Source organism: Henckelia pumila, chromosome 1 (assembly GCF_033568475.1).
Source record: "Henckelia pumila isolate YLH828 chromosome 1, ASM3356847v2, whole genome shotgun sequence".
Lineage (NCBI taxonomy): Eukaryota > Viridiplantae > Streptophyta > Magnoliopsida > Lamiales > Gesneriaceae > Henckelia > Henckelia pumila.
In genome coordinates, this window is record NC_133120.1 from 44,519,421 (window position 1) to 44,544,608 (window position 25,188).

The 25,188-nt window shown below is 36.6% G+C and overlaps 2 protein-coding genes across 4 annotated transcripts; both read left to right on the top strand.

Annotated features, from left to right (window-relative positions):
- The first annotated feature begins 1,224 nt into the window (after window positions 1–1,224).
- Window positions 1,225–17,097, top strand: LOC140876481 (phospholipase D zeta 1). Of its 2 annotated transcripts, XM_073280455.1 has the most exons (20): window positions 1,225–1,640; window positions 2,109–2,210; window positions 2,403–2,518; window positions 2,617–2,758; window positions 3,384–3,554; window positions 4,072–4,245; window positions 4,629–4,871; window positions 4,957–5,073; window positions 5,591–5,730; window positions 5,848–5,997; window positions 6,672–6,828; window positions 6,913–7,437; window positions 7,916–8,026; window positions 13,296–13,442; window positions 13,528–13,725; window positions 14,298–14,399; window positions 15,212–15,343; window positions 15,479–15,544; window positions 16,166–16,227; window positions 16,304–17,097. In XM_073280455.1, the coding sequence occupies exons 1-20, from the start codon at window positions 1,392–1,394 to the stop codon at window positions 16,551–16,553; spliced, it is 3,354 nt and encodes a 1,117-aa protein (XP_073136556.1). In that variant the 5' UTR covers window positions 1,225–1,391; the 3' UTR covers window positions 16,554–17,097. The 2 variants fall into 2 exon arrangements, with proteins under 2 accessions (XP_073136556.1, XP_073136557.1); XM_073280456.1 differs by lacking the exons at window positions 1,225–1,640; window positions 2,109–2,210 and having other exon boundaries at window positions 2,447–2,518; window positions 2,601–2,758.
- Window positions 17,098–17,980: 883 nt separating this feature from the next.
- LOC140878782 (fumarate hydratase 1, mitochondrial) lies at window positions 17,981–24,673 on the top strand. 2 transcript variants are annotated; one of them, XM_073282403.1, is made up of 18 exons: window positions 17,981–18,099; window positions 18,247–18,437; window positions 19,035–19,152; window positions 19,556–19,705; window positions 20,838–20,948; window positions 21,037–21,120; window positions 21,518–21,616; window positions 21,725–21,775; window positions 21,870–21,919; window positions 22,048–22,129; window positions 22,365–22,459; window positions 22,537–22,603; window positions 22,703–22,753; window positions 22,859–22,954; window positions 23,641–23,739; window positions 23,835–23,864; window positions 24,021–24,086; window positions 24,264–24,673. In XM_073282403.1, the coding sequence occupies exons 2-18, from the start codon at window positions 18,283–18,285 to the stop codon at window positions 24,348–24,350; spliced, it is 1,491 nt and encodes a 496-aa protein (XP_073138504.1). In that variant the 5' UTR covers window positions 17,981–18,099; window positions 18,247–18,282; the 3' UTR covers window positions 24,351–24,673. The 2 variants fall into 2 exon arrangements, 1 of the variants encoding a protein (XP_073138504.1); XR_012149351.1 differs by lacking the exons at window positions 24,021–24,086; window positions 24,264–24,673 and adding an exon at window positions 23,332–23,468 and having other exon boundaries at window positions 23,835–23,865.
- Window positions 24,674–25,188: the final 515 nt, after the last annotated feature.

Genomic DNA, 25,188 nt, shown 5'->3' on the forward strand with positions numbered 1-25,188 from the left:
TCATACGTTTGTATTATATTTATTAATATGTAAATACTTTTGCATCTTTAATTTCTTTTTTTATTTTTGTTTGTTTGTTTTTCCTCGATCGACTCATATGTAAATATTTACTGAGAAAATTCTATGATATGTTACGTTTGGAGGCACAAATATATATAATAGCTAGTTACTCGATAAATTAATCAATCAATACATATTGATTAATATCTCAGTTCTCAATACATATATAATTTCTTGAGCATGCATGCAAAAAGTACTAGAAAGAGGCGAGCTAGGAGTAGTGTGCAGTTATATATATTTTTTTATATATATAAAGAATCTCTCTTAGATACCATATTTTGTTTTACCAAAATTGTCATTTCTCTATTTTTTTAAAATTTCAATATTTTAAATAGCATTTTAGTCTCTCGATAATTTTTATAATTGTAATTTAGTCCCTCGATAATCTTTATATCACATTAATAAAAAAAAAATGTACAAACACGCATCACGTGCACCAATACACTAGTATATATAATGGGAGCGGACTGAAAATTAAATAGTAATATATTGTTGGATTTGTACAATATTTATAAGAGGAGGAGGAGATCTCTTTGTTGATGGAATGGTCGCAATATAAACAAGCTATATAGCTAGGACTGTGAAGAAATTAAGGGAACTAGTGTATATATTTCTTTTGGATCCTGGATGTTGTTTTTTATGGCAATATACTGTTTATTCAATATTTGACTAAATCAACCAGCATGAACCATATATTCCAATTAATGGATTCTTACCAAATTCTTTAACAAGCATTAATTTAATTTACCTCTCACATGCAAAATAAAATTGAGGGAATTTTTCAACAGTTTTAAATTGTGATTGATGTCATCTTTAATTTAAAGTTTAAACATATAGTAATACTGACATGAACCAAATTTTGTCCTCGACCCAAATTTTCATTTTACAATCAGCCTTGAAGACAACTAATTTGTTCTTCAAACAAAAGTAAACATCTGATTTTTACGATATCTTTTACATTTATTAGAAATATATGAAATCTAGTTAGAAAAAAAAAATTCACCTAAATTCTATACTCACTGTTATTAAATTCTATTATTTTCACCTAAATTCTATTTGCTTTAAAAAAAAATTAGAAGATTTTATTTTATATAAAAAAAACACAAAAACAAAAGGAGTATGGCATGAAAAATTCAAAGTTCAGTTCTAACATGTTCCTACAGACTTTAAAAATAAAAAGAAAAAACACAAAAGCCTTGAAATTGAATGCCGTTTCTCGTTTCCCCTCCTTTTGTTTTGTTGTCTGATGGATCATGAATATGATACAATCCATTTTTTTTTTATTTCTTAACATTTGATTTCAGATTTTTTATTTAAATTATATTATATATATGAAAATGGGTTCATCGGAGCAATCTTCGATGATCGGCGGCCACAAGTATGTTCAGATGCAAAAGGAGGCGTCGCCGCCGGAATTCCCGATGATGATGTCATCGTTCCTGTCGTTTCACCCGGCCACTGAATTGACTCGGATTTTCGATGAGTTGCCCAAAGCTACCATTGTCCAGGTCTCTCGCCCCGATCCCAGCGATATAAGCCCCATGCTACTGGGTTACACCATTGAGTTGCAATACAGACAGGTTTCATGAATTCTCATCTCATTCCCTTCCTTTATGTTCCTTCTCTCGAGTTTTGCGGAAAAAATCTCACCTTTACCGCTTGATTGCTAATTGAATACTTCCATGGGTCTGTTTCAAGGTTTATTGCTGCCACCTGTCGACTTTGTCAAAAAAGTCCGTGTCTTTTTTTGTCGTGCTTAAGAACAGATTCGACTTAATTCTTGTTTTAGCTTTGTTTTGACAACTATATATGTCCCTTTGCTACTTGAGGCTATGGATCAGTGTGTTTTCACATTGATACAACATTATGGAGTTTTTCCTTCTTTTAGGTTGCATCAGATTAATAGCATGCATGTTTTAGCAAAACCGAGATCGTCCTTTGATATGAATTTGTACTTCTAGTAAGTGCAAGCTTTTATGCACTAGTTGAGAAATGAAATTTACGTTCATGTCATCTGGAGTTCTGATTGTCACAATATCATTCCTTAGTTCAAGTGGCAGTTAGTGAAGAAAGCTTCACAAGTTTTTTATTTGCACTTTGCTCTCAAGAAGCGGAAATTTATCGAGGAGATACACGAGAAGCAAGAGCAGGTATATTTTATTCTCGTTTTTATGCCATTTTCCCCATCAATGATTGGTTCTGGTTCTATTCTATAGTTGCGGTTCACATCAGACGAAAATCCCATGGTTGTCGTTCTTATGCTTGGAATGGTCTATGATGGTGTAACTTTATCTCGTGTCTTTAATCTTCATTGAAAGTTATTTTCTCTTATCTTTTCAAAGGTTAAAGAATGGCTTCAAAATTTAGGAATCGGAGACCATGCAACGGTTATGCAAGATGATGAAGAGCAGGATGATGAGGCTATTCCTTCACGTTTAGACGAGAGTGCAAGAAACAGGTGCTTATTTATCAAGGATGACTTATGCGAATGATATAAAGTATGCTGTAGCTTCTTCTTGTAATACTTATAAATCTTACAGGTGTTTTTTTGTTCAGAGATGTTCCATCTAGTGCTGCCATTCCAATTATCAGGCCTGCACTTGGAAGGCAACATTCTATTTCGGAGCAAGCAAAAACGGCAATGCAGGGATACTTAAACCACTTTCTCAGTAATATTGATATCGTGAACTCCCAAGAGGTAATGCCGGGTCATTTCTTCAAAGCTATGCTGTTCTCCTCTGTGTTAATCATTTGGAATTAGAGTTTGGGATTCTAAATGTATCATCTTTTCATATTTAGCCTTCTGCTGTTACATGTGTATAAGGTGTATCTGATTGGAGCATTTTTCTATTAGCTAATCGTGTACATTGTTCACAAGTACCAATGTGATTGAATTATCAAGAAAGAGGAGATATTATCATTTGTGAGAATTTTCATTTTTTGAAATTAATTTGGACTCTATGTTGGCGTCAACTCCTATTTAGAGAAAAGCCAAAACCGATTAACACTTTGTTGATGTGTTTTAAGCTGAGCTAGTGACTTTTACAAGGTCCATATTGTGCACACATATTTAATTTTGTCTAACCTTCTTATGGACATGTTGCATTTCTACAATGGCTGTCTCCTAATCATCGTATGAAAAAAAGGCTGAAGACGGAAGATGTATGATCATACGGAAGTCGGGAAACATAATATTACTGTTGGATGAACATTGTCTGGCTCTGCATCTATGACAATCTTTCTGGTTTCATTTCTGCCGATATGTAACTGTCTGGTTGTTTGGATTTTTCTACAAATCTTATTTTTGTAGTTGAACACCACAGGTGTGCAGATTTTTGGAAGTTTCGAAGCTATCCTTTTCCCCAGAGTATGGTCCAAAGCTGAAGGAGGACTATGTTATGGTAAAGCATTTGCCAAAAATTTTGGGCAATAACAATGACAGAAAATGCTGCTCGTGTCAATTGTTCAGTTGTTGCAGAGATAATTGGCAAAAGGTCATATTGATCTCTCTAAACATGCTGATATGATTGATTTCATGGTGTAATTACTTTGTTTGGGAAGAAGATGGTGTAATTTTTTTTTTATTAAATCAAATTATTGTTACTATTAGTGGCTTCGATTGGAATTTGTATACTAGAGGGTTTATGTATATATTTTCCCCTGAGATGTGTTTAATATTCCCCGTAAATGATAATTCAGCAATTGTCAGAGACGTTGATTCAAAGAGCCATCGTTTGCGATTACTAAAGATAAGTTGTATTTGAAATAATGATGCCTTTTGCAGGTGTTTTTCCACCTGTAATGTTTTAGATGAATATTTTAGTATCCCTTCTGCTAATGGAAATTTTTTGGAATATGTTGTAATTTGTTAGTATATGTCAAGAAAACTGGAAAATTGTAGATGTTGCACTTGGTAGTCAGAGTTTAGCTCGGCAGTTCCTTCTCTTCTGGCTTGCATAGACTACCGTGATCTCGTAGAAGTTGAGATTTTTACATTTCGTTTATCTGCAGGTCTGGGCTGTGCTAAAACCTGGATTTTTGGCTTTTCTGAGGGAACCTTTCGACCCCAATCCTCTAGATATTGTTGTTTTTGATGTTCTACCAGCCTCAGATGGTAATGGAGAGGGTCGAGTATCATTGGCGAAAGAAGTTAAAGATCGCAATCCTTTACGCCACTATTTCAGTGTAGGCTGTGTTCATTACATTTTTGGCATCAATCTATATTTTACTGTTGTTTATAGTTGCTTCAGTTGGGGTTTTGAATGATTGAGAATCACATACTTTCAAGGCTTTTGCCTTTTCATTGTCCATGAATTGAAGCAAAGTAACTAACTGTTAGTGTAGTAGTGATATCATGAACTGCCGTCTGCAAAAATCATATGCTTAGATTTCCCCTCTCTTTAGGGTTTAGTGCATGGGATCGTTTATATCTTCGCTAACTTGGAACTCTCTTATTAATGACAATGAATAACCTAATTTCAAATATGTAATTTATAGATGTATGACATAGCTTGTAGTTGTAAGCTTGAAAACTTCATTTTAATGAACTTAAGGGCAATATGCTATAGGTGATTTGTGGAAGTCGAAACATAAAGCTTAGAACAAAAAGTAATGCAAAAGTTAAAGATTGGGTTGCCGCAATCAATGATGCTGGTCTTCGACCACCTGAAGGTTGGTGTCACCCCCATCGTTTTGGCTCTTTTGCTCCTCCTCGAGGTTTGACTGAAGATGGTAGTCAAGTTCAGTGGTTCATTGACGGTCGTGCTGCATTTGAAGCTATTGCTTTGGCTATTGAGGGAGCAAAATCGACGGTATGTTCTTGAACATCCACCGCGTTCATAATCGGCATTATACCTGCTAATGTTTTGTTGTTATTGGTGATGATATCCAAATCAGATATATATATGTGGGTGGTGGTTGTGCCCAGAACTGTACTTGTGCCGTCCATTTCTAGCTCATGCATCCACTCGGCTTGATTCTTTATTGGAAGCTAAAGCCAAGGAAGGTGTTCAGGTAAATAGGTTCGCATAGATGATTATTTGTTTTTCTCCTCTGATGATTCTCTTGATAAACTAAGTTATGCTTATGATTATCTTACTTATTTCTTGTTTCATTAAAGCGTTATCTTCTACTAGTCGACGTAGGTCATAACTCTGTTAATTTGCGTTTTGTGATTAGAATCAGGGTAATGAGTGTAGATAAATATATTGGTTGGTTTAGCAAAGGATCTAAATGTGATTTGTATTTCTTATAGTTTGTGGAAATCTAAACTAGTATTGGCATCATGACAAGTTTGTAGGAATATCATTTTGTGATAAACAGAACAAGGACTGATTCTCCTTGTTATGCCTTGCAATGTCACGTCTTGAAGATGCTGCTTCGATGCCGTATTATGTGGTTCGCCTATTCATTTTATTGAGCTGGAAATTGTCCCACGAAAGAGTGTTGCTAGTTTTTATGTTTTATTTTTTGCCTGTTTCATTTTTTCAACTCGAATGTCTGGTGACATGGATTTATCATGCTTTGTTAGGTACATATTCTTCTGTACAAAGAGGTTGCTCTAGCTCTGAAAATCAACAGTGTCTATAGCAAGAGAAAGCTTCTGGGCATTCATGAAAACATCAGAGTACTTCGATATCCTGACCATTTCTCTTCTGGTGTCTATTTATGGTGTGATTTCTATTATAATTGCAATTATTTATGACATCCATTCATGTTTGTATAGATCAGCTTTTGCTTTTCAAACTGATTATTGCATCCATTGATATTGTATCCTCTCCTATATAGGTCCCATCATGAAAAAATTGTCATTGTAGATCACCAGATATGTTTCATTGGAGGACTTGATCTGTGCTTTGGTCGTTATGATTCTGGTGAACATAAAATTGGTGATCATCCCTCTTCACTATGGCCTGGCAAGGATTATTACAATCCAAGGTGTGTATTAACCTGTGTTGTTGGTATGTTAGTTCTTAATTTAACCATTCTCCCATTTAGATGTAATGGAGAATAAAACTCAGTCCCTCTCTCTAGCGAAACACAGTTTTACTGGATGATCCTTTTTAAGCTTCTCTTTTAGTTTTGTTGCCAAATGCCGGGAAGTTTGTTTGTGAATGAGTTTGTAAACTTGAGACATCCCGTCATGACTCATCTAATTCTATTGTCTATTACTATTATTATTTAAGAGGATCCTAGATATGGTCTCTTGGTATGCTCAACCCTAAATTGCAAAACAAACCCACAAAACTATCAAATTGCAAAAAAGGATATATCATATTAAAATCAAATATTTTTAAATAAACAACCCTAAATTACAAAAAAAACCACAAAACTATCAAATTGCTAAAAAATAAATCTTGTACTGTACACACACAATGCATTGTATTTATATATTACGTTACACATGCAATGTGTGTGCATTGCCGCTGGAGTATAATTATTTTTGGCATGCTTGTGTAATTTTCCCAATTGCTTTTGCCGTATTTTTATGTACTATTGCTGTGCAATTTAAGTTTACTTTGAAAAGCAAACTGGGATGTTGTTTTGCGACCTTTAGCATGATCTAAATATGGAATTGAATTTGCCAAATGCTTGACCCTACTGAATCTTAGGGAATCGGAACCAAATTCGTGGGAGGACACAATGAAGGATGAATTAGATCGTGCAAAATATCCACGAATGCCATGGCATGATGTCCACTGTGCCCTTTGGGGCCCCCCTTGCAGTGATGCAGCCCGACATTTTGTCCAGCGATGGAACTATGCCAAGGTATATGTAGTTAACTTTTTTAATATCGATATCTGTAGCTCGAGCATTCTTCTTGTGATTTAAAATTCTTTCATTATCTTCCAGAGAAACAAAGCTCCAAATGAAAATGCAATTCCCCTTCTCTTGCCTCAGCACCACATGGTTATTCCTCATTATATGGGAATTAGTAGGGAGATAGAAAATGGTGATAAGAATCACAATGGCTATCATAAAGACATAAAAAGGAACGACTCTTTTTCGTCCCTATCATCTCTTCAGGATATACCTTTGCTTATGCCTCAAGAAGCTGATGGCCAAGATGCTGTAAGAGGAGAACCAAAATTAAATGGGTTTGATGGTAATCTACGTGATCAGCCAAGCAGGCCTGGCGGAAGTCCCTTCTCTTTTCGTAAATCCAAAACTGAACCATTTATCCCAGATATGCCAATGAGGGGCTTTGTGGATGATTTCGACTCCTTGGATCTCCAAAGCAGCATGTCTTCCCTTGTGATGCAGCATGGATCAGATATTTCAGAAAACAGATGGTGGGAATCACAGGAAAGAGGTGATCAAGTTGTTTCGTCAGATGAAATCGGACAAGTTGGTCCTCGTGTCCCATGTCGCTGTCAGGTGAGTTCTAGCTCCTGGATTGCAATATCTTTGTTGCTATAATTGACTGTCTTATTGAACCATGAGATACAGTGATATCTTTCAATGTTAAAAAAATAGAACAGAAACGACACGGTTTGTTGAGGGTAAAACGTCTAGCTTAGAAGTGGATCCTGAGATGAAGCCTCTTCCTCTCTTTCCCCAGTCTTGCAGACTCAAACTTATAAACCGGCACCTGTACCCTCAACAAACCACATTGAGATTTATTAATGTTCCATTTACATCGTTTCTTATCAATAAATAAATAATAATAATGTTCCATTTACTCTTTGTGAAATTGACAGAGCTCTGGTTTGATTTAAGATTACTTAGCTGCATGAATGGCCATTATCTAAGTAATTGGTTTTTATGTGTGTTGTTTGCAAGTAAAAAGATGTGTGTTGTTTGCAAGTGTGGATGTTCCCTCATCTAATAGGCTTGGATGACCCTTGCTTTCTAGGTTATAAGGAGTGTAAGCCAATGGTCAGCAGGAACAAGCCAAATTGAAGAAAGTATTCACAATGCCTACTGCTCACTTATTGAAAGAGCAGAACATTATGTATATATTGAGGTCTGTTTTTCTTCCTTCTTTGCTAAGCAGCGCTTTTCTACATTAGATATCTTTTCAAGTAGCAATGTCTTCATTTCTTACGACTCCATAATCACAAAGGCGTTTTCCTTATTACATTACTAAAACATCATACATGAAATACATTCAGGCACAAATTTTTCACTTCAAATGAAAGTTTCAGTTCCCAGGTTGTGAACATAATATAAGTTGCATTGGCTCACTGGAAAATCCTATTCATGTCAAGAAACTGTATACTAAGATATACATGTTCTAGAAGACTCGAAGAATCAAGCCAACTAATCAAGCCAGTTACTTGACCCTTAATCCGTTGGATAGTTTGACAGTTAATTAGTTTTGTAGTTAGTAGAAGTTACAAGTGGTTTTCCTCCAATTGTCAATATATAAATGAGCTACCAGAAAATGTAAATGTACTTTTCCAGATTATACAATACATCTTCTTCTTCCTCATCTATTGAAAGCTTTCGCGTATCACTTCAATGGTGAAATATCTTCACCTTAACATGGTATCAGAGAAGTAATTTCTTCCGCATCATATTTTCTTTGCAAAAATTTTCAAGGGCTGAATCCAACCTACCATTGGATTTCATGACTATCTTCACCCTTCGGATACTCCCTGGGTTTCTCTTGTTCTTGATTCCCTAATTGGATCTGAAAATTATGGTGTTTGGAGCCGCACCATGCCACTTGCTTTACGACCGAAGAACAACATTGGGTTCATTAAGAGTTCGTGTCCCAAACCTTCTGCCAATTCTCCCACTTTACATTATGCAACACCATCGTTCTATCTTGGATAATGAGCTTGATGTCTCGCGATATCTTTGGTGGCCTTGTGTGCAGTACAGACAGCTTCATCACTAACTCAGACAGCTTTGGGATGAGTACACTTCATTAGTGACTCTTCAATCTTGTTCTTGTGCTACTACAAAAGGGTATATTGAACATGATCCACACCAGCGTCTCATGCAGTTTCTTATGGGTCTTAATGACAGATATGGCCACAAATGGAGTCAGATTCCTCTCATGAACCCTTTGCCATCTGTGAGTCAAGCTTATTGGATTATTACCAAAGAAGAATCTCACAGGAATGTGCTATCTTCAGAATCTATATATGAGGTTTCTGCTTTTGGATTTTATTCATCCTCCCACAAAAAATCAGATGGCCCCAGATGCGAGAATTGCAACTATCCAGGCCACATGATAGGCAATTGTTACAAAGTTGGTTGATTATCCGCCAGGCCATAAACTTCATAAGAAGTTTCCCCAGATTCAGGGCATGAACCAAGATTCATGCCCTGTCTCTCAAGATTCAGAGCTCCTTCCATCCACTGTCGTCTCCTTTACACCATCTCAATATGAGCAGATCTTAAGGCTTCTTGAACAGACAGCCAACACTGCAGGACCAGCTGCTAATCTTGCAGGTATGACCACCACTCCAGTTTACTATTGCAAGATATTCAACCATGTCCTCCTGCTGGTTCAGTCCAACTTCCTAATAGTAATCTTACACCTAATACCTCTCAAGGAACAATATTTGTTTCCCCTTCTTTAGCCTTAAAAAATGTTCTTCATGCACGTGATATCCATTTTAATCTTTTTTCCATATCAAAATTTACAGAGGATTATCATTGTTGTGTCATTTTCTATCCCCAAATGTTGTCTCTTTCAGGACCTTTCGACTGCGTGAATCATGGGGATTGGTAGACTCAAACATGGACCGAACTACCTAGTGAACTCTACTCCAACCCATCTCGAACACACATTCCACACACTTTGAGTGCAGTAATATTCATTCTGTATCTCATGTATCAAATGACTCTACTTTTATTCTTGTGATCTTAATGATATCAATCTTTGGCATAAGTGTTTTGGCCATTAGTCTTTCTCACGATTAGAATGTTTAACCTTTATTCAACACACACCAAATAGATCATTCTGTCACCTTTGCACAATAGCCAAACAAACTAAACAGCCATTTTCATCAAGCAATAGATCAGTTTCTCCTCTTGCTTTTTACTTACTCCACATGTACATACGGGGACCGTATCATATACCAACACATAATGGACAAAAATATTTTCTCGCAGTCGTTGACGACTTTTCTCGGTGCACATGGATATTTTTGATGCAGTTTAAGTCAAACACTCCACAAATCTTGAAGCAGTTTTCACCTTTGTTTCAAAACCATTCACACAGATAGTGCCATGGATTTCTTTAGCCTTGAATGTACAGATGACCTCAATTCGTTAGGCATTATACATCAGAGTTCACGTCCATACGGTCCCCAACAAAATGGACTTGTTGAGCACAAACATAAACACCTTCTAAATGTAGCCTGTGCTTTGAAATTTCAAGCCTCTGTACCCGACATCTATTGGGGTGAGTGTATCCTACATGCAATTTATCTAATCAATCGCTTTCCCACTCCCTTGTCATACAATAGAACACCTTTTGAAGTTCTTAACAAAGTGTCTTCATTCACGCGCTTAAATTATTTGGCTGCATTTGTTATGCTTCAAATCCCCTTCCACATGATAAATTTGACTCTAGGCAAAGCGATACGTTTTTCATGGCCATCCACTTCATTAAAAGGGATTTAAACTTCTCGATCTTCACACCTGACGATTCTTTGTATCCGGGGATGTAGTGTTTAATGAGGAATCCTACCCTTTTTCCAACAACCTTCTAGGACCTCGACTTTTCCACATATGCCATGCTCTGATCTCTATGATACTCCCATGCAACTGTCTGCATCCCCAAGTAATTCGAGTACACAACTTTCTTCTGATAATCAGACTAACCCGAGCCTGGCCAGCCCACTTCTTCTGTCATTCCTAACCCCCTCCTACCAGTTCTTCTGTTTGACCGTCAACTCATGTCCACAAACCTCCAGCTTGGCAGAAAGATTGTGTGTTCAACCAATTACACCAATTTTGCCACTTCCAATCTTTATCCCATCTCCGATTACATGAGTTATGATCACATATCACCCTCTCATCGTTCTTTTTTAGCTTCCATTTCTGATTCTTCTGAAGCAAAGTCCGATGAGGAAGCTGTAACTGATTCTCAGTGGCTGGAAGTAATGGGAACAGAAATTGCAGCCTTGGAGGCAAAACAAACATGGGTGGTTGTACCACTTCCACCGGGAAAAAAGTTTACTGGATGCCGTTGGGTATACAAGATCAAACTTCATGCTGATGGATCCATTGATCTATATAAAGCGAGGCTTGTAGCGAAAGGCTACACACAACAATATGGCATCAACTACCATGATACATTCTCACCTGTAGCAAAAATTGTCACCGTGAGATATCTCCTAACTCTAGCAGCTGCCAAACAATGGTCTCTCCATCAAATGGACCTCAACAATGCGTTTCTTCGAGGAGATTTGCATGAAAAAATTTATGTGACCATACCTCCTAGTTTTCATAAACAAAAAGGGAGTTATGCTTGTAAGTTGCTCAAGTCCTTATATGGTTTGAAACAGGCATCTCGCCAATGGAATACTAAATTCTGTGAGTTATTAAATCAGGCTGGTTTTGTTCAATCGATGCATGATCATTGAATTCTTTTGGAGATGGAGCATCTATATACTCCTGTTGGGCAGTCATATGGGCTTGGCTCCTATTCCTCAGTTGCTTTCCTTTGTTGCCTTTATCCTTGTATGATGGTTTGCCATGAATTTTCCAGCATCGATCTAGAGTATGCTCTGTTATGCGACATTTGGGACACACCACAATTCATCTCTAGAGCCTTGGGACAAATTTCTAACAGCAGTACCCTTTCCAGAATCTGGTAGATGATCAATGTTCTTGTTAGTCACCAATGCAGAGCTCTCCAGACTTCGTGGTTTAGGCATGACACCGCGCCCACTTTCTTCCGATCGAATGATTGCTATAACCTCATTCAAAGATGGAATTTGGTCCCTCCCAAGGATTTGAACGCGGACTTGATCGAAATCAAGGTTGAGTCCAACGAGAAGGCATAGACCCTATCTTGTTCGATGTAATTTTTCAGAATTGTCGCATCGTCCGGGCACTTGTTCTCGAAGCATCGATTATGATCAATCTCTTGCCACAAATTTTGAAGAGTATTTGCATACTCTGTAACAGATTTTTCCTTGAGTAGCCAAGACTGTTTGTCTGTTTGTACTTTGATTTCATAGATTTGGGCAGCATCTCCCTTCTTGGAATATGTTTGGAGAATGCTGTCCCAAATCTCCTTGGCAGTGGTGAGGAACATGCTTGTATCACTAATGTCGGGCATCATAGAATTCCAGAGCCAAGCCATAATAAGGGAGTCATCTTCATCCCAGGCAGCAAACTTGGGGTCCTTTTTGTTAAGCCCACTACCAAGCAGATGGCTGAGCTTTCCTTTACCCTTCAATGTGGTCCAGACGAGCTGGGACCATTTTAAATAGTTCTTGCCATTTAGCCGATAGGCAGAATGTATTTGCTGTAATTCTCCAACAGCTGGAGCTGGAAGGGTTTCAGAAGTTTCGGCATTTTCAGCCATCGATAATTGCCCGAATAATAAATCAGAGGACTTGCAATGTCTGGCTAAAAATAGCGACAATGGAATCGCGAATCAGATCCGAATGGATCAAGCCTTACGGCTCTGATACCATGTTAAACAAAAAAGAAGAATATAATTGCTGGAGAAAGAAGAAAGTTCTTTTTATTATATCACTTCTGTCATTTACAATAATTAACAAATCAGTTTATAGACACACTAATATAATCAGAAAATAGAAACATAATTGTAATCTCTTTAATTAAGGGATCTCCTAATTATCCTAATTTACAATTGGTACATAATTTCCTAAATCTCAAAGATATGATAAGATCTGATTCTAATTATATTTTAATATCTTAAACTCTCACCTGTCAGTGGAGTGGGTTTTTTTATGTTGTTCTCTCTCTGAGACATGAGATTGTCTTAAGTTTAAAGCAAAGTAGAGTCATGTGGACATAGTTTTACATTATCCCTACTTTGCTACGGTGACAAAAGATTGTACAATATGACAGGGCCATATTTAAAATATATATATGACAGGGCCATATCAAAATAGGGATTAATTGAGATACATGACGATATGGTTTTATAAGTTCATGGAGTGACATTTTTCACTTTTTGAAAATTGGAGCCAATTGCATGCAGTAGCTGTTGGTGTACTTTATTGATCTATTAGAAGCACTAAAAACATCTGAGTTCATTTTTCTAACTTGCACTGACTGGATTTGGTTTTCAGAACCAATTCTTCATCTCTGGTTTATCAGGTGATGAAATTATTGCCAATCGCGTTTTAGAAGCATTATATAGACGGATAATGAGAGCACACAATGAGAAGAAGTGCTTCAGGGTTATAATTGTTATACCTCTTCTACCGGGCTTTCAGGTAATTACAACAAAGTTTTCTGGTACATATCTACTTCCCTTACTGAATAGTTCCACAGAGTTTGAAATGTGCTCTATTTCAAAAGGGTGGTGTCGATGATTCTGGTGCTGCATCTGTGAGAGCAATCATGCATTGGCAATATCGAACAATTTGCCGGGGGAATAATTCAATACTGCATAATCTGTATGATCTTGTTGGCCCTAGAATGCATGATTATATATCTTTCTATGGTCTGAGAGCTTATGGCAGACTTTATGAAGGTGGTCCTGTTTCCTCCAGTCAGGTACACATGTCTGCACTGCAAATGCATCTGGCCTTTTCTTGATCATTTTGACATCCAGTTCCTGAGGCCTTGACCTTCCAGCGCCTCCTTGGCGACTTTGATTTATGGATGAGTAAATGTAGACTTTAGTTGACCAAAACCATACAAAAAAAAAAGGATTGAGTATTTAAGGTGTAAAAGAATTGTTTATTGGTGAAATTAGTGCTTCTAAATTTTCATTTTTCAATTGGATAGGAAAAATAAGCAGTTTGTCGACCAAAAACATCAGTTGGTTTGAAGTTTCCTACACAAACCTTGAAAATGAGCTTGATAATTTTTGATTGAGCTGAAAATATTGCTTGCTTGCGACTGACATGCTAAGTGAACGAAAAAAATTGAAGCACAGATGACTGCCAATATTTCTCGTTTGCTTCTTTTGAAACCTTAAGTTTGGCATGGATGAATGTAAACTATGTTTTATGCATCTTGTTATAGAGTGGTGGATAAGTTTATATTTTCACTGATTAATGGATGGCTTATCAAGTGTATTACTTCTATTTATTGGACTTATTAAAGTGCCTTTGTTTCATCAGGTTTATGTCCATAGCAAAATCATGATCATTGATGATCATATTACTTTAATTGGCTCTGCAAATATAAATGACAGAAGTTTGCTTGGATCTAGAGATTCTGAGGTATTACCGAAATTTTAATTGGAACTACTTAGTAAGTCGCTTTTACCTTTGACACGTTTGGAACATTAGTGCGGGAATGAGACCTGTTTGTTTCAGCATCATTAAGATTTGTTGAAATATGTCCCACATCGATAGGACAGAGTTTCTGGGAGTTCAATATATGATCTTGGACAACCCTTCCTTGAGCTAGCTTTTGGGGTTGAATTAGGCCCAAAGTCCATTTCTTAACATGGTATCAGAGCCCAGACTGCCGCATGTGTTGGACTGCCCATAATTGGGTTGCCCACAGTTGGGTCACCCGTTAATATCTCCACGCTCCAGATGTTTATTCCTGGGCATGTGGGGGGTGTTGAAATATGTCTCACATCGGAAGGATAGAGTCCATGGGAGATCAATATATGGTCTTGGAGAACCCTCCCCCCTAGAGCTAGCTTTTGGGGTTGAGTTAGGTCCAAGGTCCATTAATTAACAAGATTAATTGGCTAAGCATTGGGAACCCCAATTTCTTTCTGTGCTTAAAAAGATTCTTTCTAGGAGCTGTGTTGTAGTAAATGGCACAGATGTTTACTCTAAGCCCACTCCATCATCTCAAAATACTGCATGATCCGCACTGATTCCATTGTGAACTGCTGTCATATGAGTGTTCTATGTGGATATCACACTAACTTTCAGTTGGTTTCACACATAAAGTTCTAGTCCTATCTATTTAAAAATTTACTCATTCTTTGGTTTAAGGAGGTAAAAAGTGGATGTGGAGGTGAACTGGTGGAATATCTTACTTTTTTCTTGTTTAACTGTATTGTGCATTTCAGATCGGTGTGCTTATTGAGGACAAGGAATTTGTTGATTCATGGATGGGGGGCAAGACTTGGAGAGCTGGAAAGTTTGCATTGAGTCTTCGCCTTGCACTGTGGTCTGAGCACCTAGGTTTTCGAGCTGGAGAGGTTGAATTCATTATTCAGAGCTATATTACGAGATCATCTCTAAATTTTCAGATTCAAATTGCGTGAATATTTGATATATTATTGAAATGTTTAAAAAATGAATTTTCTCATGTTTCGAAATTTTAACCATTTTAGGTTAATCAAATAAGAGACCCAGTGGTAGCTTCGACGTACAAGGATGTATGGATGGCGACCGCAAAGGTGAGGATGACTAAAAATATTTTATATCAAAGCTTCTTCTCGCTTTGGCAAAAAATAGTTGCACAAAACAAATAATAAGGGAACTTTTATATTGAAACACAAGCATTAGCGATCCCATGAACGTTGCAATGAGCTGCTACAATATTTATCCCTCAAGTATTGCAATATGCAGCCTGCTATAACATCAAGCTCTTATCTTTTGCAGGGATAAAGCACCAACAAAAATTAAATGTAGAGTTCTATCTTGATATGTGAATTATAAGTAGTGTTTGGGATTGCTTAAAAAAAAGTTCTTTTGACCTTTTCTTTCACAAAAATTTGACTTTTGTGAGCAATCCACAAAACACTACCGTAATATTTCCTACCCTCGTCTTGACCACCACCTATTCTGTTTATCATTGCGATTTGTGGGAGCTGTCTACATCTATCTTGCTGTTATCCTCAGATCCCTTGTCTCCATTGATTGGACGATTTATCTATTTTATTCCAAGTTTACTTCATTTAATAGTTAAGAGTATATTGACCACTAAAAATAATTATGAAATTTATTGTGATAAAGTTTTGCATTTACGGTCATATTCCAGATTTTTTATTTACACGGTGCAATTCTGTTGTTGACAGACTAATACTATGATCTACCAAGATGTGTTTTCCTGCATACCAAATGATTTTATACACACTAGGTAAGGCTGAGGTACCGTCTTCATTCCTTTTTCTGATATTCTACCAAGTTTGTATTTCTCACTTGATTACATTTAGGGCTTCACTCCGACAAAGCATGGCGCTTTGGAGAGAAAAAATCGGCCACACCACCATTGATTTAGGAATAGCCCCGCCCAAGCTAGAGTCCTATCAAGAAGGAGATGTTACAAACACAGATCCCATGGAAAGACTCCAGTCTGTGAAGGGCCATCTAGTTTCCTTCCCTTTGGATTTCATGTGCAAGGAAGATTTAAGGCCTGTGTTTAATGAAAGTGAATACTATGCATCGCCTCAGGTTTTTCACTGATCTCAAGTTTTTTCGCCTGAGATCGGCGTGGGAATATTGCGATAGAGCAATGACAGCTGTGAAGTATTTGTGCTGAAATAAGCAATTGATGAAGTTGGTTACATGAGATCCATTCGTTGTTCGCCCTGTGTATTACAGCATCTAAGAAGTGGAGGATGGAGGAAAAGGGAGGAAATGGGTATCTCCTTGATAGGGATTGATGTTTATGTAAAAGGGTCACGAGTTGAGAGAGTCCTATCTCGAGTTTAATTTGATTTTGGACAGAAGATTTGAACTGGACTGCTGAAGTAATAACTCAGTTGATCGACTTTGCAGTATTCAGAAAACTACGAACAGGTAGTGGAAAGATCATAAGCAGCAGATATAGTATTCTCTTAGTCGAGATTTAGGAACAGTACCTAAAATTTACTTGTGTTGAAAACCACAAGAATACTGTATTTAATTTTGAAGATAATATAATACATGTATACAAAAGATATTGTTTGAATAAATTTGACCTCTCCCCGTCATATATATAAGAAGCCACTAGTGGCATTTGGTTGGACTTGCGTTTCGGCCTTTATTAGGGAGTGTTTGCAATCACTAAAAAAAAGTGATTGTTAGCTTTTGGTTTAAAAAAATCATTTTTGTGTGTTTCTTAAATCTAGATTATGTGTTAGCTTATGCTTAACTTAATTGAAATTCAAAAGCTAGTCATGTGGTGATTATGATTCTTCAAAAGTGATTCTAATAAGAAGGTCATTGTTAAAATCAATCTAATCATTTATTTATCAAACACTACCTAACTTTGATTTTTAGATTTTCACATTTATTTCCAAACACTACTAACTTTTGATTTTTCTTAACTTTTTTATAATCTATAAATTAATCACTTCTACAAAAGCACATTCTATTGCAAACACTCCCTTAATATGAAAGATTGTGATTTTGAAAGTTATTCCAAAGAGATGTTGTTTAATCATATGAAAGGACCAATATATTATGCTGAATAATTGTTGGGTTGAATGATCATTAACTTGGTGTCCAGAAGAACTATACTCAGGACCTTCCCAATATTGAATGTGTTTTATTTATGTAAAGTCTGAATTGAATTTTCCACCCAACATGAAAATTTTTCTACAAAGTTGGTTTAGACCATCGGATCGTATACATGTGAAATAAACAAATAGTCTTATTATATAAACAAAAAATCTTATTTTTTCATCCTTTGACCTAATATCATATCTTATTCAAATGCCATTTAACTCAAATGGTTCCTGTATTTTTTTATTTTTTAACTTGAACCCACTGCTATTATTAAGATTCATTTGCCGGTGTGTTGAACCTCTCTATGCTGCCCTTTGGGTGCTTTGTCCGAAGGGCAATTAAACGGACTCGATCTCTTGTATATCAAATCATCAATCGAACGGATCCGATATCTTGTAGATCGTTCATATTGACTAACTGCTTTGCCCAAAGGGCAATTAAACGGACTCGATCTTTTGCATATCAAATCATTCTCTTGTAGATCGTTCATACTGACTGACAGCATAGTACCGATCTATCGGTATAGACAGATGTGTTTGAGTGATTTTAAATTTTTTTTTTTAAAAAAAAAAATCACTTTAATGAATCCTCGGTTTGCGGGCCATTCTCAAAGCCCATTCGTCATTTGATTGTTATAGTAACACCACATTCTCTTCTTCTTCAACAGATCGAAAACTTCCTCCTGCGTGCCGCCTGAACCGCCATGTTCGCAGCTTGCCGGAGACTGTCAGGTGCATCCACGGCGACTTCATGTCTGCCGGATTCGCTCCGTTATTCAGCTGCAAGCTTCCGATGGTATTCAATTTCCTTTAGAGAAGAAAGAGACACTTTTGGCCTCATTCAAGTTCCCTCCGACAAGTACGTGCCATACTTCTGTCTTCGATTACTTCTTATCGTTCAGCTAAGCCTTTTTTTGTTCTGTTTTTTTTTTTTAAATAAAAATTGTTCAAAGGTTATCGGATTCGGAGCTGAAATGCGCTTTCTAGTTCTGTTCACGGCTGCTAGCCACCTTCTTGACTAAAATTTTTTTATTTTGAATTTCGGTGCACTCATCTACTGGGATTCATCGACTCTTATGAGCGATCGCATTTCATGATTCAACTGGATACTCGGTAATTATAGACTACTGGAGAAATTAATACTCAGAAAATATGGATCGGCATTTTCACTTGTTATTGGAGTGAGATATGAAAATGGAAGAAGCATGGCCAGATATGATCCAAAAATGAATACACTTTGTCCAAGTAGTTCAACATGATCTGTTCTTCGCGGAAAAAGACTTCATTTACTTAATAAAACTGTCTAGTCCCTGCGGTTTCTAATAGTATCGAAAATTGCGGTCGGCAATTGTTCGTTTTCCGACGAATTTGAAGTAGAGCGGGTGTTACCGTCAATAAACACAGCTTGTTCTTTGCTGTTGGGTTTTTTGACTATATATATGATTAAATTGATCAGATTATGGGGTGCACAGACTCAAAGATCGTTGCAGAACTTTGAGATTGGAGGTCAGCGAGAAAGAATGCCTGAACCAATTATACGTGCATTTGGGATTCTTAAGAAATGTGCTGCTAAGGTGAGCCGCTTGTCATTAGTTTAGTTTTTCCCAAAGAGCATGGAACAAGATAAATCTGCCATTTTCGTTTTGTTTGTTTGTGTATCTTTAGCTTTTTTTAGAGCATATTGTACTTTCATGATTGCTATCTTCTGTAATGGCACTTTAATGTTTGGTATGTTTATCCCTTCAACTCAATCTTCTTTCACACATGTTTGATCAGTTTGTGGAACTCATGACTGTATTAACGTATTTGTCCATGAATATTTAATTATCCAAATTTTTGCGCCCACCATTACTTTATTATTTTGCAATATTATGGTTCATAAATTTGTTTGGTGACATTGTACAACATGGTATTGATCACTGAATTAATTATTTAATATCTAACTGGGATGACTTGAGGGTACCGTTTTTTGTGTAGGTAAACATGGAATATGGACTGGATCCATCCATCGGGAATGCAGTTATGCAAGCTGCACAAGAAGTGGCCGAGGGAAAATTGAGCGATCATTTCCCTTTGGTAGTCTGGCAAACTGGAAGTGGCACTCAGAGTAACATGAATGCCAACGAGGTACTTGGTTTTGAATTTTTTGCTTCTAGTCTATATAGTTTTGACACAACCTTTTCAATTTCATACTTGATTGGGTCACTATTTTCTCTTGATATATTCTATTATTTTTTGTTAAGATTTAACTCGAACCCGAATGCCCACCCCTAACAGCAGCCCTAGAAGGGACATGGGTCAAGCCCAGTACGAAGACGAATATGTCACAACATTTAATTTACTAATTTGGGTTACTTTATTCACCAGCACTTAACTTTTAAGCCTAAACTCCCCAAAAAACTAATTTCTTCCAAATACAATGTCTTTCAGCTAAAATTCCCAAAATTCGTCAATATAAATAAAAAATATTGCATAAATTCCATTTTATTTCTGAATGACGCGATACTAAAATTTAGCAACATAATTTCCAAGATTATACCTAGCTCACATTTTGCGGTGCCAATCTAACAAAGTAGCTAAAACTTGAATTTTACAACGCCACCAGTCAATAATCCCAAATCTTCTAGTCCAGTTTTACCAAAATGCAACCAAGTTTACGGTTTTACCTTAACCTGCCCACATAATCTGCACCTAAATCCAAAAGTGCAACAATTTTGGATAATCCAGGGCTAGCTTAATCGAGGGTGAACACCGTTTCCAGCAACAGTGGTGGCAGATCGGGGCAACGATGAGTAACCGATGGTTTGGGGATAGTGTTTGAATGAAGAGAGAGGAGAGATGAGTGTGATATAAAATAGTGTGTGTATTTCTCCTTTTATATTTTGGGTTAAAACATGACCCAGTCTGATTATTTCAGCACCCATGCAACATGTATTTTAATATCATTAGTAAATATTTGCTAATACATAATTAAGTAGACATTGTAATTACTTGTCTAATTATTTTAATTCATCACATTAAAATAATTATTCTTAATCATTGCCTCATTGGCAAATACTGGATAATTGATATCGTGTCCTTGCATTATTGATCGTTCCTTTGTGTCTTCGTGAGAAACTTGCATCCTTGACAATTGCATTGTGATTATTTTAATTTAATCCCAATGAGATCAACTGTGTGGATTGATTTTCTGTGCAGCATAGAGTCACAAATAATGTGTTTTTATTTAGCTCCAATGTTATTATCATGTATGTGACAGGTTATTGCGAATAGAGCAGCTGAAATTCTCGGCCACAAGCGGGGTGAAAAGTTTGTGCATCCAAACGACCATGTGAACAGATCACAGTCTTCTAATGACACCTTTCCAACTGTAAGCCCCGTGCTCCGAGATTGCCACTCACATGTTATCTGAATTATTGGGTAGCTGGTTGAATTTCCTTGGCTTATCTTCTGCACAGGTAATGCACATTGCAGCCGCAATGGAAATAAATCATGGACTAGTACCAAAATTGAAACAGTTGCACACAACACTGCATTCAAAGGTCAGTTTAATTGCCCATTTGCCCTTAGCATTTCTGTAGGTTGATATTTATCGTTTCTAAAGTCATCCAGCTTTCTGTTCATCAATCTATTGACAATGATCTTCCTCTGTCCGGGTTTGGTTTGTGTCCGTATGATGATCATACTGACTCCAGTTTTATTTATACCCTTCTCCAAGGGCATGGGATAATAATGATATTTGGATCTCTCAACCCCACTGCATTCTTTTATTTATGCTAATTCTTCTGTTTTAGATATATTATCTTGGCTTTTTACCATGACTTGTATTTCCCTAATTTGCACAAGTGAATTGCTATGTTTGTAGACACTTACGGTTACCATACTATGTTGTTCACAACCATTTTTAGTGACTCGATCTGCTCTGTATTTAATTTTTAGACGGTCGAATTCAAAGACATTGTTAAAATTGGTCGGACACACACACAAGATGCCACACCTCTGACACTTGGACAAGAGTTTAGTGGATATACCACTCAAGTATGATTTTTATCTATTACCTTTTTAGCAATATTTCCTGGTTTTAGTTTAACTTTTAAGGTTTATGACATATCATTAAAACTCTAAAGATGTTCTTTCTGGCTGCAGGTGAAATATGGAATTGATCGAGTATTAGGCACCCTCCCTCGCATGTATCAGGTTTGTTTCTGTCCTCACTGTCATTCTATTCTTTAATTTCAACTTTATCTGCTTTCTCCCGATGTGTTCCTAAAGTTTTGGAATGCATCTGCAGCTTGCACAGGGTGGCACTGCTGTAGGAACTGGTTTGAACACCAAGAAAGGGTAAGCGGAGGCTTGCTGGATGTTCTAGATACTTTATCTTTGCTATTTTTTGTAGCTTGTGAATTGTGATAGTGACATTGTGAAAGTCTTATTTATATTGTTTCGCGAAATCAACCGTCTGTTGTCAGGTTTGATGTAAAGATTGCTGCAGCAGTCGCCAAGGAAACTAATTTGCCATTTGTTACTGCCGAAAATAAATTTGAAGCTCTGGTAAATCTCTAATTTTAAGTTTTCTACTGTGAATTTGAAGTACTGCTAATCTCTATACCTTAAGTTTTCTTCTGTGTTCACAGCTCTAAATGCTTATATCTTTATTTAGCTTTTTGGTTGTAGTCACCACAAGATTTCTCGTTTCAATTATAAATCTGATTGGCTCAACTGCTTGTATCAGCAAAGTTCATTTAACAATTAATCAACCAGAAATTTTCCTTTGTGGTCTTGATAGGCTGCACATGACAGTTTTGTTGAAACAAGTGGTGCCTTAAATACAACTGCTGTTTCTTTAATGAAGATTGCCAATGATATTCGTTTTTTGGGAAGGTATGTGAAATATAGTCATATTCCTGTACTACTTCAATTCAATGGGGTTCTCACATCTTCTCATATCATATACCCAGTGGTCCACGTTGTGGCCTAGGAGAACTCATACTTCCTGAAAATGAACCAGGCAGTAGTATAATGCCGGTAATGTTGTTTTTCAATTGATTTATTCTTAAATTTTAACTTATTTACTGTTGTGATGATTATCCATTGCCCATCACTCGAATGATCTTCACATACCAGGGAAAGGTTAACCCCACGCAGTGTGAGGCTCTGACAATGGTGTGCGCTCAGGTTAATATCAGCCACAATTATGATTAAAATATCATTTACAAAATGTTGCTAGGATAGTTTCATTATTTTTTCCTACAATTTGTAAATAATTTTCATTTGGTCCAGGTTATGGGGAATCATGTTGCAGTTACAGTGGGTGGATCAAATGGACATTTTGAACTGAATGTTTTTAAGCCAGTGATTGCTAGCAATGTCTTACATGTATGGTTGGCTATTTCTCATATTAATATCTCTGTCTTTATGCTATTTTTGCTAGATCTCGTGTTACTCTTAAAGTTTTAATTAGGTGCCTTTATATGGACACACACACACACACACACACACACACACACACACACACACACCCCTCTCACACAATATATATATAGAGTTTTGACATCATGGACAACCATCGTGGGCAACTACATGAGCACCGGCTGGCGTGACATTCACTTATTGGATGTACAGCATGCCACGTCAGCCGGTGTTCATGTAGTTGCCCACGGTGGTTGCTTGTGATATCAAAACTCTATATATATATATATATATGTATATATTGGGATTGTGGGGTGGTTGGCTAATGATATGTTGGTACTTAGGTGAGTCTGCTATGAAATTGAACATCGGCGTGATACAGATACCGACCTAGTTTGGAAACTAGGATTTTATTGTATGCATGGAAGTTAGCTTGTGGCACTTGGGTCTGTGTCCACACCATGTGACTGCAGTTTTGGAGGTGAGGCAGATGTGAAATAAAATTGTCCACTAAGTAGTAAGTAGACCGCAGCACCTTAATTTTCATATGGTTGTCCCTCTCTCTATATTGATATACATATATACATGTTTGTGCGTGTGTTAGTAATTGTGTTTGGAGAATGATTTTTAATACTTGTGTATTTGTTGGTTAGTCGTTGAGATTGCTTGGGGATGCCTCTGTTTCCTTCGAGAAGAATTGTGTGAGGGGAATTCAAGCCAATAAAGAAAGAATTTCTAAATTGTTACATGAGGTCAGTTGCTATATGGCGCAATTTCTTGAAATTTCATATGAATTAGTCGATGAAACTCCGTCTAATTGAACACCGATCCCTTCTTAACCTTGCAGTCTCTCATGCTTGTCACGTCATTGAACCCCGTAAGTTTCCATTTAAGCTTTAAATTTTTTTTTTTATCCTAATTTCATTTGCATGTGGGTGTATATATCAATATTTATATATGGAAAGCAATTTGTACACGTATGTACACACATATACATATTTGAACTAATGAATGATACCATTGTTTATTATAGAAAATTGGCTATGATAATGCTGCTGCAGTTGCCAAGAAAGCTCATAAGGAGGGTTCCACCTTGAAGGTTTGCTTTTTCACCCAATACTTAACCTGAATAATTCAGTATTAGTTGTCTAAATATTACCGTCTGATTATGCTGATCTCGTCAATCTTATGCGGGGCGAATTGCATTGTTTTCAACTGCATTAGCAGCGCAAAACATTGTTCCACTTGATAACCGAAAAAGATGTTGATTGTGCAGGAAGCTGCCTTGAAACTTGGGGTTCTCAAGGGTGAAGAATTTGATAGTCTAGTAGTACCAGAAAAGATGATTGGCCCCTCTGACTAAATGTTCGCCACAAGAAGCACGGCCTATTCTTGATCGTGCAATTTTTTGGAACTACATTTTTTGGTTTCCTGCATGGTTTGGGGAAGATTCACACCATTTTTGCAAGCAAAAACGATTATCGACCCATGAATAAAGATGAGATGGATTATAAATATGCAAATGATGATAAAATAATTCAAGCACCGCCATTTTGGATTCTTGCTACTGAAGTTTCTAGTTATTTTGCACCCTACAATAAAAAATAACTGGTCTACTTTCGAGATGTAAACTGTAAGCCCCCTAATCCCATTTGATGGTGCAAAGGTTTAATTAGAATTCGTGAAGCACAGTAGTGTATTTATTAATGTCTTCTAATAGTGAAAACAAACGAACCATCAGAAGTAGCAAAACGGACTCAAAAAGTTTCAACTCTCACGATAGGTTGGAATTTTGTTAGATTCTGATCTTAATCAATTTGGTTAGAGTCAAATTCGACAAGAGTTACCTGACAAATTAAATCGGCACCTCTTGTAAAAATTCAAAGATAAGAAGAATTTTTTTTTTTTTTTTTGCATTTTAAACTGTGGTCTTAAAAATCAGTCATAAAACATTTACAAATGGGGCGTTGAAATATGTTTTACATCGGTTTGATAGAGTTCCTGAGAGTTCAATGTATAGTATTTGACAATTCTCCTCTTGAGCTAGCTTTTGAGTTAGTTAGATTTACGAGTTTCAAATATATAATTCAATTTTCATATATAATCTATCATCATCGTTGATAATATTAACTAATTCCAACAAATTTTTTAAAAAAACAAACGATTTTCAAATAATTTTAGTTACTTTGTGGGAAAGAACG

Excerpts from the sequence above, each read along its gene's own strand:
- LOC140878782 (XM_073282403.1), top strand. The coding sequence starts at position 18,283 with ATGTTCGCAGCTTGCCGGAGACTGTCAGGTGCATCCACGGCGACTTCA. Across the intron at positions 19,153-19,555 it reads TTAAGAAATGTGCTGCTAAG|GTAAACATGGAATATGGACT; the intron begins GTGAGCCGCTTG and ends TTTTTTGTGTAG. Across the intron at positions 21,776-21,869 it reads CCCTCCCTCGCATGTATCAG|CTTGCACAGGGTGGCACTGC; the intron begins GTTTGTTTCTGT and ends ATGCATCTGCAG.
- LOC140876481 (XM_073280455.1), top strand. The coding sequence starts at position 1,392 with ATGAAAATGGGTTCATCGGAGCAATCTTCGATGATCGGCGGCCACAAG. Across the intron at positions 3,555-4,071 it reads GCAGAGATAATTGGCAAAAG|GTCTGGGCTGTGCTAAAACC; the intron begins GTCATATTGATC and ends GTTTATCTGCAG. Across the intron at positions 5,998-6,671 it reads AAGGATTATTACAATCCAAG|GGAATCGGAACCAAATTCGT; the intron begins GTGTGTATTAAC and ends ACTGAATCTTAG.